Raw genomic sequence first — 13,531 nt, forward strand, 5'->3', positions numbered from 1 at the left:
TTTTTTTTTTTTTTTTTTGTTTTTTTTAGAAAAAAATTTTATAAAAGGGAGGAAAAAAAAAAAAAAAAAAAAAGGGGGGGGGGGGGGGGGAGTGTATCATATCATAAATACATTCATTCATTCAATGGATATTACTGTGTGCCTACTATTTGATAAACACTATTCTAGGCACTGGACATCAAAGGGTAAACAAAATAAAGTACTACTCTTTGAGAGCATAAAATTTAATGGAGGGAAAACAAACAAACAAACAAAAAATCAGATAATGATATGTGATGTGCAAAAGATTAAAGTAGGGATGTGATAGAAATGAGTAGCTAGCTATTTTACATTGGATATTGAGGAAATTCTCCCTTCAGAGATATTTTTAACAGAGATATAAATACAATGAAGAGCCAGTCATGGGAAGATAGGTGGGTAGTAGATAAGAAGATACTCCAGGCAGAGGGAAAAGCTACAGCAAAAAACGACATGTGGCAGAGTCTCACGTGTTAGAGCAGTGCTCCTCAAACTTTAATGTGCTGCAGAATCACCTTCGAGGATCTGTTAAAACACAAGACTGCTGGTCCTCATCCCTAGACTTCCTGATTCAGTAGGTCTGCTGCGGAATCTAAAAATATGCATTGCTAACAAATTCCCAAGTTGATGCAGACATTGATGGTCTGAAGAGCACACTTTAAGAAACATTGTGTTAGAACAGAAAGAAGGCAAGTGTAGCTATAGTACATAATTGTGAGGGGAACAGTGGTACTAGGTGAGGTCACAGAGAGAAGCAGAGAACAAATCATTCAGCACTTTATACATCACCATAAAAGTTTGAGGTTTATTCTGAGATTGGAAGCAGTTATGGTAGCTTTGAAGCAGGGGAGTGATGTGATCTGACTCATGTTTTAAAACTAATTCCTGTGAGGGGTTAGAGATAGTGGGAGCTAAGGGAGTGGAGATGACTATAAAAGGGTAACACACGAAAGATCTCTTTGTGGTGATAGAATAGTTCTTTACACCTTGACTGCAGGAATGGTTACACAAATCAACATGTGATAAAATGACAATGAATTAAACTTTTTCTAATACCAATTTCCTGGGTTTGATAATGTCCTAAGATGTAACCAATGGGAAGAACTGGGAGAAGAGTACAAGGGACCTTTCTGTACTATACTACAACTTTCTTTGAATTTATAATTATTAAAAATAGATTTTTAAAAAATCACTTTGGTTTCTATTGGAGAACAGGTGATAGAGAAGCAACATTAGATGGAGACTATTGCAGTACCTAAACAACAAATGACAGTGGCCCGGACTAGAATGCCTGTACTGAAGATGAAGAGCAGCAGGCAGATGTGGGATATATTACAAAGGCAGAACCAACAGGCCAGCACACATGGCTGCAAAATTATCTTCACACATACTCCCCCAACCCAGTTTTTAGAGAAGGTTTATATTAAAAACATCTATCCAAAGGATATTTTAAAATCTCCAGCAGAGCAACTGTTAAAAATACATGAAATATGATACGTAAAAAGACTATAATTGGAATCGTGTATCAATTTATATGAATGACTATCAAAATAAGAGTTTGTAAAAGTTATTTATGTGGTAAGTTTACAGGGAGCAGGAATGGTAGGAGAAGAAAGAAGGGGAGAACAGGAAAGTAATGGAGAGAAAAGAATCAAGGACAATTCCTGGGTTTTGTAACTTTAGTAACTAGTCAAGTGAGGAAAGTCTGAGTAGAAGCAGATTTTGAGGGAAAGAAATCTAGAATTCTGACTGATCATATTAAGTTTAAGATTCCTATTAAACATCTATGTGGTAGAAAAGTCAAGCAGGCATTTATGAATCTAGAGATCCAGACAAAGATCCTAACTGGAGATAAAGATTTAGGAGTAGTCAGCATACATGGTAGCTGAAATCATAGGAATGCAGTAGGTCACTCAAGGTCACTACTATATAGATAGAGAAGAGTGGGGCCCATGAGAGGGCCATAAAATATTTTAACATTTCCAGATTTTGACAGCAATTAACTGGCCAATTCAATAAGATAATAATACTCTGTATTTTTAAATAACAGAATCTTGAAGACATTATGCTAAGTGAAATAAGCTAGACAAAAAAGGACAAATATTATATGATTCCTCTTAAATAAGGTTCCAAGAATAGGCAAATTCACAGAGACAGAAAGTATAACAGTGGTTACCAGGGCCTGTGGGAGGGGAGAATGTGGAGTTACTGTTTAATGGCTACAGAGTTTCAAGTCTGGGATGATGAAAAAGTTCTAGAAATGGATAGTGATGATGGTTGCACAACAATGTAAAAGTACTTAATGCTGCTGAACTGTATACTTCAAAATGGTAAATTTTGTTATGTATATTTTACCACAATTAAAAAAAAAAGTAACAGAAATCTATATGAAAAACTGCAATAGATCTTTCTTATTCTATAAAGTAATTAGTTCCAAGTAAGGATTTCCAGTGATTTTTAACAACACAATATGGCAATCATGATTCCACTGAGAAATGCTATTTGGCATCTTATTTATTTTGATCTTTTTTTTTTTTTTTTTTTTAATTGTCTTTTTCGTGACCGGTAAGGGGATCGCACCCCTTGGTGTGGTGTCGCCCGCACCACGCTCAGCCAGTGAGCGCACTGGCCATTCCTATATAGGATCCGAACCCGTGGCGGGAGCGTGGCTGCGGGGTCGGCCCTATTTTGATCTTTTGATTATGTGACCTACTATGATCAGGAACATTCAATTTCTTGGTCCACCTGATAGCCTTACCCATTCCCTGCTTCTGAACCTGCTCTTTTTAGTATTACTACCAGTCTGATTCTGTTCTAGACCCTACATACATCCAATGGAGTTTGTGCCTTCAACCTCAACCTCTCATGGACCTTGGGCTATCTGTAGGAAGTAGCACTACTTACAACCCCTTATGTTATCTATTATTGTCAAAACACTGTCACTGCTACCATGTATCCACTTACTGTAAAAAACAAACCATCGTGGCTACCATGTATCAGATTAGCAGGAGAAAGGAAGAAACCTAAAGGTTCATGATTTCCATGAAACTAGGACTCTACGACTCCAAACAACATGAAAAATTGCCTCAGTGTACAGAATGAAGAGCAAGAACAAGAAACTGGAATATCTGGAAAACCAGCCCATTTTAATCTTTGTCCTTTGGGGTTACTTCAATACTAAACAATCATGAGAAGCGACATTCAGTTAAGTTTGTTTGACCACACTTCCTGGAAATATGTACATGAAGTACATTTTATTAGCTATAGAATTTTGGTTGTATCAATAAGTCTCAAATAGTATATGCATACTAAAAGATTATTTTGCCTTTCTATAATTGTGATTTACTCTCTCCCTCACATTTAAATTGTCACCTATCCTCCTCATCAAATTCAATAATCTTGGTGTATCTTCTCATTACAGAAAAAATAAGTTCAAGGCTAACTACTTCAAGACAAGATCCTGAAATATAACTTCCTGTGATACAGGGTGAGTATCCCTTATCTGAAATACCTGCAACAGGAAGTGTTTTGGATTTTCTTGGATTTTGAAATATTTACAGAATACACAACAGTCGGGCATCTCTAACCTGAAAGTATAAAATCTAAAATCGTCCAATAAGCATTTCCTGTGAGCATGATGTCAGCACTCAAAAAGTTTTGAACTTTGGAGCATTTTGTATTTCAAATTTCTGAATTAGGGATATTCAACCTGCAAGTCTAAAACAGTATTAAGACTTCTATCAAGGAAATTGAGCATCTATAAGAAAAAGGTATATTTCAAATGAGCTGAGTTTTTAATTGAGATGAAATTCACACATGACATTAACCATTTGAATGTGTACAATTCAGAGGCATTTGATATACACTCACAATGATGTGCAACCATTACCTCTATCTTATTCCAAAACATTTTCATTACCCCCAAAGGAGACCCCGTCCGTACACATTAAAGTCACTCCCCATTCCTCTCTCCCCACCAGCCCCTGGCAACCACTAATCTGCTTTTAGTTTCTGTGGATCTATCTATTCTGGATATTTCATATAAATGGAATCAGAAAATATTTTGGGTCTGTTTTCTTTCTTTTTTTTTTTTTTTTTTTTTGTTTTTTTGTTTTTTTCCGGGTCCGGCAACGGATCGCAACCCCCAGGGTTGCCCCCGTACCGGACCGGGGACCGGCAACGGGATTGCAACCCTCGGTATCGCTCCCGCGCCTTGCTCAGCCAGTGAGCGGGAACCGGTCTGCATGCGGGATCCGAACCCTCGGGAGGGAGCGCCGCCGCGCTTCCCAAGCAGCGCACTTACCCAGTGCGCCACCGGGCCGGCCCTTCTTTCAGTTTTCAAAGTTCATCTACATTGCAGCATGTATTAGGACTGCATTGCTTTTTAGCATTGAATAACACTCCATTCTATGAATACACCATATTTTGTTTATCCATTCAACTGGTGATGGGTAGTTTCCACCTTTAAGCTATTGCGAATAGTGAGTGCTGCTATAAATATAAATATTCACGTACAAGATTTTGTTTGAATACTTGTCTCAATTCTTTTGGGTATACCCCTCAGGAATGGAATTGCTGGTTATGTGGCATTTTTGAGGAATAGATGAATTCTTTTTTTTTTTTTTTTTTTTTTTTTTTTTTTTTTTTTTATAGTGAGTGCTGCTATAAATATAAATATTCACGTACAAGATTTTGTTTGAATACTTGTCTCAATTCTTTTGGGTATACCCCTCAGGAATGGAATTGCTGGTTATGTGGCATTTTTGAGGAATAGATGAATTCTTTTTTTTTTTTTTTTTTTTCCCCCTGACTGGTAAGGGCATTGCAATCCTCAGCATGGTGTGGTCTGCACCACACTCAGCCAGTGAGCGCACTGGCCATCCCTATATAGGATCTGAACCCGCGGCCTTGGCGCTACCGGCGCTACCAGCGCCGCCCTCTCCCGAGTGAGCCACGGGGCCAGCCCAGATGAATTAATTCTTGACAGTTAAAACAAAAACAAAGACATTCAATACCTTCTCAGTTAGTAAAAAGAAATCCTGATGTGCTCAGAATTCTTTTTCTGTACAGGTACTTTAGAAAAAAATATTTTTTACACTTCAGTGTGTAAATTTTTGTGCAAAAATTTCATTTCATATTTAGATAAAGCTGTATTGAATTAAGGATAATATGTTTAAATCAACCGAGTTTTGCAAACTTTCAAATTATTTTTTAACATACCGAATATAAATTTAGGATTCATCTTTCCCTGGTTTCAATCCACCTGTCAATGTGCAAACACATTAGTTTATACAAATAGACACTATAAGGTGAATTATATTATACATTTTTAACTAAGTTGAAACCTTTTAAATATGACTCAGTATCAGAGATAATATGGAGAAATAGGCATAAGTGAGAATATTAGTGTATATGTATAACCAAATGCATCATATGCATTTTATAATTTTTCTAAGATGTTTATAGTATTAGAGCCATGAACGTGTACTTCATTATTCGATTTCTTCTAGAGTATGCATGAGAGCCACGTGCCTATATATAATGCAGGGGTAACAGGATTATGATTACGCATGTGACTGAGCAATAGCCAGGAGACCAAAAATTAGTCCAAAGGAATTTACTCAGGAAAATTATAAGCTATAGTTTTCCTACTCTTCAAGCTAGCATTGCCATTATTTGTTATTACACAAACATCACTTTTGCTTCATAAACTGGTTATATCATGTGTGAGAAGATCATTTAAAAAATACAGTCTATCAATTCTCATTCGTTACACCATATTCTGACGGACTGTCTGTGTATGACCTAACTTAGGAGCTTTTTATACTCTAAAAAAAACTCCATAAAGAAAATGTGTTGGAACCAGCTATCAGGTACTGACAGGTGACCAAAAAGGTGTAGAATCTCTGTCAAAGCAATTGGTGAAATCCATGTACTGTTATATACAAAGGGAATAAGTGATAGCAGATTATGGTAGCTTCTGCTACCAGCCTTCTCTACAACCCAAGAGGAATCAATGTTTATTATGATGTCTTCAAGTATTATTTCAAGTAACTCAGGTCAAGAAGAAACACAAGAGAACTCCTGTTTTCTTTTCTTTCCTGCCTGTTAAAGTTATTATTGTAATAAAAGGAAGCTTTAATAAAGTGAACTATACTACTTCAAAAAATTAAATATTTTTAACATTTTACCATTTGTTACAAACTAAACATGTTTTAAAAGACAATACTAGAATGTTCCAGAAAATATGCATTTAGTCTAATACATTAGTTCTCCAAAACATATGTTCATCTTCTTTGAATCACAGCCTCTTTTTTTTAAAGGGAAGTCTTGTAGTCAAATACTCCTTATGAATGTGTCCCAGAAACCACCCACCAAAATGTAAACTATGCCTATTTCGCTCCTCAACATAATTTCCAAACATATTAACAAGACTCTTCTATCATAAGAATGAGCATAGTGGGCTTAATTAATACCAAGAATTCAATAGGGGTCTGAAAGAGAATTGAGAATTTTGCTCTGTGTATCTGGCAGAGATCATTTGACAAGAGGAATAGAAATGAGATTATAAAATCATCTTTGAGATTTAGCCCAAATGCAAAAATTTCCCCTCATACATATAATTACATGGGTACTTCATAAAGTTCATGGAAAAATAAAACTAAAAGATTATAAAATCATTCTCTAAACTTTTTGAAGTACCTTCATATATCCAAGTTATAATTTTAAATTTCCTCCTGAGCCAATCTCTCCTCCTCTCATGTCAAAAATAAAATAAAACAGTAGATAAGAAGGAAAACCTTAAAACAAAGAAGGTCTGGCAAAACAGATGCAATGCTGTAGACTTTGAAGCAAAGAAACTTGGGTTCTAAAGTACTGGCTCTGTCAATAATGAGCTGAGTAATCTTCAGTAAATAATGACCTTTCTGAGGACAGGAAACTAAAGCCTGGGTAGGATAAATGACTTATTCTGAGTCACACAACAAGTAAGTGTTTAAGTGTATTAATGTATCCCACATTCCAACCCATGATTTTAACTTAAAAGTCCAGAATCCTTTCCACTGTATCTCTCCTCTCACAACACAAGCATTTGCATTCAATGGGAGGGATGGGAGTGTTCGTATTGCAAATCTCTAACAACAGAATTTTGGGCACAGGCAAGGAAGGCTACACACATCATGATACACCAGTAGTCATTCATATAAGTTCCTTCCTGGTTATTACGATGACATTATTTCGGTTTTGAATATGTAGGCTTGTTCTATAAATTTCATCAAGCTTTTACATTTTAATCTATTCAATTTAACAAGCACCTTTAATTTTATACTAACATCTGTGTACTACTACTTTACACCGTAAAGAGCACTATCAAATACATGAAACATTTTAAGCCTACCTACTGTAAGTGCTCTCAATACTATGGATAGATTCCGTGGTGAACATAAAATAAAATGGTAAAATTCAATCATGTGATGAATCTTGTAATAATACGTGTGTAGCCAATACACACATAGAATGTTATAAAACTATGATGAAGCCACAAACAGGAATTTCACAAACTTCCTATGCACTGTTAAGCTGTATTAACTTAGGTCATAAGAATAACAAAGATACTTAAATGTTATTTTAAAAATAGTTATTTAACAATTAGGATAATATTATACAATGTATTCTTACTTAAGAACTAGTGAAAAAATGGAAAGATATGTGGAATAGACGAATTCATCAGGGTTTGAGACCAGGTACTATAACACTGTTGGAGAAAGAGGTAAATATTCCAGTAAGCAAGCAAGCAAAAGTTATATAGTCTTCTGTTTCCTAAGAAATCAGGGGATGAGACAGAGAAATACACAAAAGGAAGCTATTATGAACTTAACTGTAAAGTAAATTCATAAAGTAATTATAAAAGGAAAGCATCTCCCCCTACCCCAGATATTTACCATTATCCTTGCTGCTGTTTTCTTCGATAGTCATTTGTTCAGCCAGTTCAGACAATGATTCATCAATAGTCTGGCTTCCTCGAAGTGTGAGGGATAGCCTTCTCTTAAATTTTTTCATCCTATCAAGTAAATGTGGCTTTAAAAATCCTGAAAGAAAAAAATGAACACAAAATTAAGGCTATGAATATTTTACTGCTTAAGAAAAACGTCATTCTGGGTTTACTGAGAATCTTCAGAATTCTCACTTCTGCTAAACATCACAAAATCCAACCCCTTGTTTGAAAAGATCCACCCATTCTGATCTACATAGGTTGAACATTCCTAACCTGAAAACTTGAAATCAAAAGTGCTTTGAAATCTGAAATTTTTTGAGCACTGAAATGACACTCATTTCGATTTTCAGATTAGAGATGCTCAACTGGCTTGTATTCTGCAAAAATTCCAAAATCCAAAATGCATCTGGTCCCAAGCATTTCAAATAAGAGATATTCAACCTATATTTATTTGGTACCATAAGATCAGGAATTCTACATAACTAAAGAGACGATAAGCATCACAACTCAATTAAGAAGGACTGGAAATTTTATTAAAATGTGCTTACTAAAAACTGATTTTGTGAAAATAGCAACATTATTTTGATGCTTGAGTTCCATCACTATAAATATCAATCACCATATTGGAACCAGTCAGTGTTATCTTCAGATATAACCGGGAGGTGGGGTGGGAGGTGAAGGGTGATGGATAAAGAATGAAGTTTAACACTTTATTAAACTGCTCCAACAAGGAATTTTCCTTTTTAAGTTTTTAAATAGCCAGTACATTGGGGTTTGGTTTTGTTTTTCCTTGATAAGTTGTTAAGAGACTCTTTGTTATCATAACAGTGCCAAGTTTAAGAAAGAAAGGAAAGCCAAACTAAGAGGTATCAAATGCCCACACTACAGACTCTCATCTCTCTTAATTTAGTCTTCTTAACTCTGAAGGGCAGACTATACTATCCCATTTTCACACATGAGAAAACACACTCAGAGAAGTTCCCTGACCCAAGTGAAACAAACAAATGATAGAACTGAGATTTAAAAGTAAGATTACCATTTACTCTTTCTTCCATATTACAATCTCTAAAATCAAGATTGCACAATTAATGGGATGTCAAACTTTGTCTCACAATTAATGGTATGTCAAAATGTAATTAACAGCATTTTTTCTTTCTTAGAGGTATGTAAAACTCTTACACATGATGAAATAGGTACTTTTGCCAAAACTAATTCTTCAACAATTTATAACTTCTTTCCTAACTTGCTACTTCTGACTTGTGATGAGCTAGTTTACCAGATCACAACACAAACTATAACCATTACCCTAAGAGTAAGGTCCTTACAACTCCCCTATGCTAAAACACATGAGTTTTACCATCTAGCTCTAGACATCTATTTTTGTCTGTAAGTGTTTTGCTTATTTTCTTATTCTAAGGCTTTATTCTAGTAGCTGAGTTTGCTGAACAAGTGAGCTCTGCATGAAATATTAGTTATGGAATAATCTTTGTTTGCTCAAAGACAGGGGGAGGGTATCAACTACAATTTAGAGATGATTGTTTTATATTTTACCACCTCCACACTACATACTTACTACATCTTTATAAAATCACTATAATAAAAATATAAAATATAAAAACCACACATATTAAAATAGTAAAAGTTGCAACTACATTCTAATAAGGAGTCTTTTCACCCACATGCTCTAAAATAAAGATGTACTGGAAAGCTTCTATTCCTTAGCTTGGTTTGGTCCTAACACTAAAAAAGACAAACTTATGCTACTCAATATTTTCTATTAACTTATTTTCCAGTTTACTAATCTTCTTTTTAGCTATGTCCAATTTGCAGTTAAACACATCTATTATTCTCTAATTTTATTTACTATATTTTTCAGTTGTAGAATTTCCACTTGATTCTTTTCTATAGATTCCAGTTCTCTAGTGAAATTCTTCACCTCGGCATCTATTTTCTTGAACAGCTTACAGTATTTTAAAGCTCCTCCCTGTCTGTCACTCCAAAGTTTGCATAATCTGTTTCTGTTGTTGATTTTTTTCCTCTGGGTCTTGTTGTGTGCTTAGCAATTTTTTAACTGAATGCCAGACACTGTATATAAATGATGTATGAAAATGTGTATAGAAAAAAATGTCAAGGTTTGGATGGTATTAACACCTTCCAGAGAGGATTTAATTTTTTTCTAGCAGGCAGGCAGAGTAGGAGCTCATAACTCAATCTAGTCAGTGACTGAGCTGGTCTGAGACTGGGTTTCAGATACTATAAAAGACTGGCCTACCTCTAGTCTGTCCCCACTCTTACGGTCTGGCCCTTCCAGTGATTCCAACTGTAAAACTAGGGCCTGAACAACAACAAAAATCTACTGAAAGCCCCACTCAACTTCCTCAGTTACCCTCTTATGCCCTGCTCAGTTTTTATTTCCTTATTCAAAACAGCCTAAGAGCTGAAAAACGCCACAGGAGGAAACCCAGCACAGAATGAGTCTGTGTCCCTTCTCCCTGATTCTTGATTCCTTAAATCTTGACTGACTCAGAAGCTCTACAATGCCTTCAAAATGATTTTTTCCCTAGCATTTCTGGTAGTTTTCAACAGGAGCTGTAGTCGGCTACAAGCTACTCCACGATAGACAGAAATGGAGGTTTTGATGTGGATTAGAAGAGATAATATACATATTTACCAAGCAAGGTGAATTTATAGGAGGTAGTCAGTAAACTTATAAGAGCTGACTCCAACTAGAACACCTGTTAACTGTAGGGCTATTCTAAATGTTATATTCTTCACTTCTAACAGTCAATCTTTATAGTGCTACCTTGACAGTCAGTCAAATCCATGCCATTTATTTAAACATATCAGATATTTAGATATATTGAGCTACTGCCACTCTCAATTACCCTTTTTTCTGTAAGACTTTACACTAGAGATACTCTCCTTTGTAAGGCTCCAGAATCACCCCGAGCAGTACAGGAATAACTCAGCAGGCTTTGGGAACTCAAACCCTGCACATTCTGAGGAAACACTTGCCTATGAGAAACCCCTGGGAGAAAACCTCTGAACCACTGGAATATCCTGCCTGATAAGACCTTGGATCACACCAGATAATTTACATTAATGTGAATTATGGTGAATGCCTGTTTCTGTATGCCTGGAGCTTTGGGCCACACTGTATCAGTATGACTTCTGAGGGGAGGAAAGATAGGGGAGGCTGGAAAGTGAGTGGCTGAAGTCAGTCATATGGGAACTCCATGCCTACCTAATTGATCCTCAATAAAAATCCTGGACACCAAGACTCAGCTGAGCTTCCCTGCTTGAAGCTCTTTGCATGTGCTGTCATACATGGTTGCTGCAAGAATGAAGCTGTCCATGCAATTCCTCTTGAAGAGGACAATTGGAAGCTCACACCTGGTTTCTCTTGGGCTCCATCCGATACACCTTTTATCCTTTGTTAATTTTATTCTATATCTTTTATCTACAATAAATCATAACCATGAGTTTAACAGCTTTTCTCTGAGTTCTGTGAGTCCTTCTAGCTAATCATCCAGCATGATCACTTGGTCTTGGGAACATCCCACACACACCCTTTAAGAAATCTATATGCCCAAACAAAAACCCCTAAGAGCTGACAGCTCATAATTACCAACTTTTCAGACTCCAGCTTTCTCAAACACAGTCATATGGTCACTAATGCTCATACAACTATATAGACATCATCACTTCTGAATCTTAGCACACCATTTTTGAAAGTTTGCTGACTATGAGACCTGCCTATTGTTCTAGATGACAAATAAAAATAACAAACTATAATAGAAATGTTATCATGGAACTAATTCACACAACACAGTAACATTCTATAACATACACCAACTAAGTATGGATTCAGTATGCATTATAGCAAAGAGCTGACCTATCTAAGACATTAGCCAACAGCCAAATGTGACTACTGTGCTATAAATGTAAAATTCACACTAGATTTTAAAGGCTTAGCATGAAAAAAAAAAAAAAAAGAATGCAAAAATATCTCAATAACTGTAGTCAAAATCAAGAAAAAAGAAAGTAGAATGGTGGCTGCCAGGGGCTGAGTGAGGACAGAAATGGGGAATTACTGTTTAATGAGTGTAGAGGTTCAGTTTCACAAGATAAAGAGTTCTGGAGACAGACAATGGTGACAGTTGCACAACAATATGAACTAACTTAATACCACTCAACTGTACACTTAAAAATATTAAGACAGTAAATTTTATTATGTGTATTTAACCACAATTTTTAAAAAACTGTAAAAACAAAAAACAGTGGCTAAGACGATAATAAATATTACTTCTCACACAAAAAATTTAATAATTGCTATATTGATAGTATGTTGAAAAATATTTTTGATATGTTTGGTTAAGTAAAATGTATCACTAGAATTAACTCAGCCTATTTTTAAACTTTTAAAAAATATACACAAAAATTTTTAAATTACATATGAAGTGTGCATTACATTTCTATTGGGCAACACAGATAGCACAAGTTGGTGCTATCTTGGTGATTTTAACTGAGTGCAAAAAAAAAAAAAAGTCAAATAAACCTTATTAACCTTTTCTTCATACAGTGCTCTTGAACAATATATTAGAGAACATCTATGTGTTTATAACTCAGAATAGTATACATGGCACTTATTTTATCATTAAAGAGTTAAGAAAATGCTGGTCTATAAAATAACTATGCATATTTTCTATTCTGTCACAGAAATAAACACACTTCTAATACATAAGAGCAAAAGAAAAAAATATTTCATTATAAAACTAAACCTTACTACAAAATTTTCAATTAAAACTACATCTTCAGAAAAAAATCCTATTTTTACCTTCCATGATATAGCTGTAACATTCTAATTAAGGAACTATGATTAGTAAACACAGATAGCAAAGAATTTCATTACCATAGCCTATATTATTATTAAGGAAAAATATTCCCAAATGAAATAGATTCCTTGGCATTTCTAATTATCTTTAAATAGAATTATGCATACCAACTTTTTCATTAGCTGAGAACAAAAATACACATAATGCTAAAATACTATCTTTTGCCAAGTAAAAATAACTATTCATCTTAGCTTTAAGGTAACTCTTTATTGTTTATCATAATAAAGCAGTGCTAATTACTGATTTCCTAGAATCAAAACCTTCAAGAGTTTGGTTAAAATATTTCACCTACTTTAGTAAAAAATTTTATATAGGATTGTTAGGATCTTTACACTATCATTTCCATGTTAGGTCTACAATGTGATTCATGGTGAATGTCTAAATTTTTAGTTTTATGTTTTCTTCATGCCAGTGAAAAAGCTATTTTCATCTTAAAAATATGCATACTATAACTGAAAATGAACCCTAAAGAAAAACTCCACAATTATTTTACTATTTTTAAGATTTAACCACATAGTAAACTATTATAAATGCTCACATTAACAAATAAATGTCACTCTTCAGAGGGCCTTTTCCTGACCCTCTCTATTCCTTTACCATGCATATATCCATATATATATATATA

The 13,531-nt window shown here is 34.8% G+C and overlaps 1 protein-coding gene across 1 annotated transcript in view; it reads right to left on the reverse strand.

Annotated features, from left to right (window-relative positions):
- Positions 1-13,531, reverse strand: part of CDK17 (cyclin-dependent kinase 17) — a 99,075-nt gene that overhangs the window by 35,840 nt on the left and 49,704 nt on the right. The window contains exon 2 of the mRNA XM_008569061.1: positions 7,959-8,105. Within this exon, the coding sequence (XP_008567283.1) occupies positions 7,959-8,076 (118 nt within the window). The 5' untranslated portion in view covers positions 8,077-8,105. The remainder of the gene's footprint in view (positions 1-7,958; positions 8,106-13,531) is intronic.

Source organism: Galeopterus variegatus, unplaced genomic scaffold (genome assembly GCF_000696425.1).
Source record: "Galeopterus variegatus unplaced genomic scaffold, G_variegatus-3.0.2 Scaffold461, whole genome shotgun sequence".
In the NCBI taxonomy this organism is placed as follows: domain Eukaryota; kingdom Metazoa; phylum Chordata; class Mammalia; order Dermoptera; family Cynocephalidae; genus Galeopterus; species Galeopterus variegatus.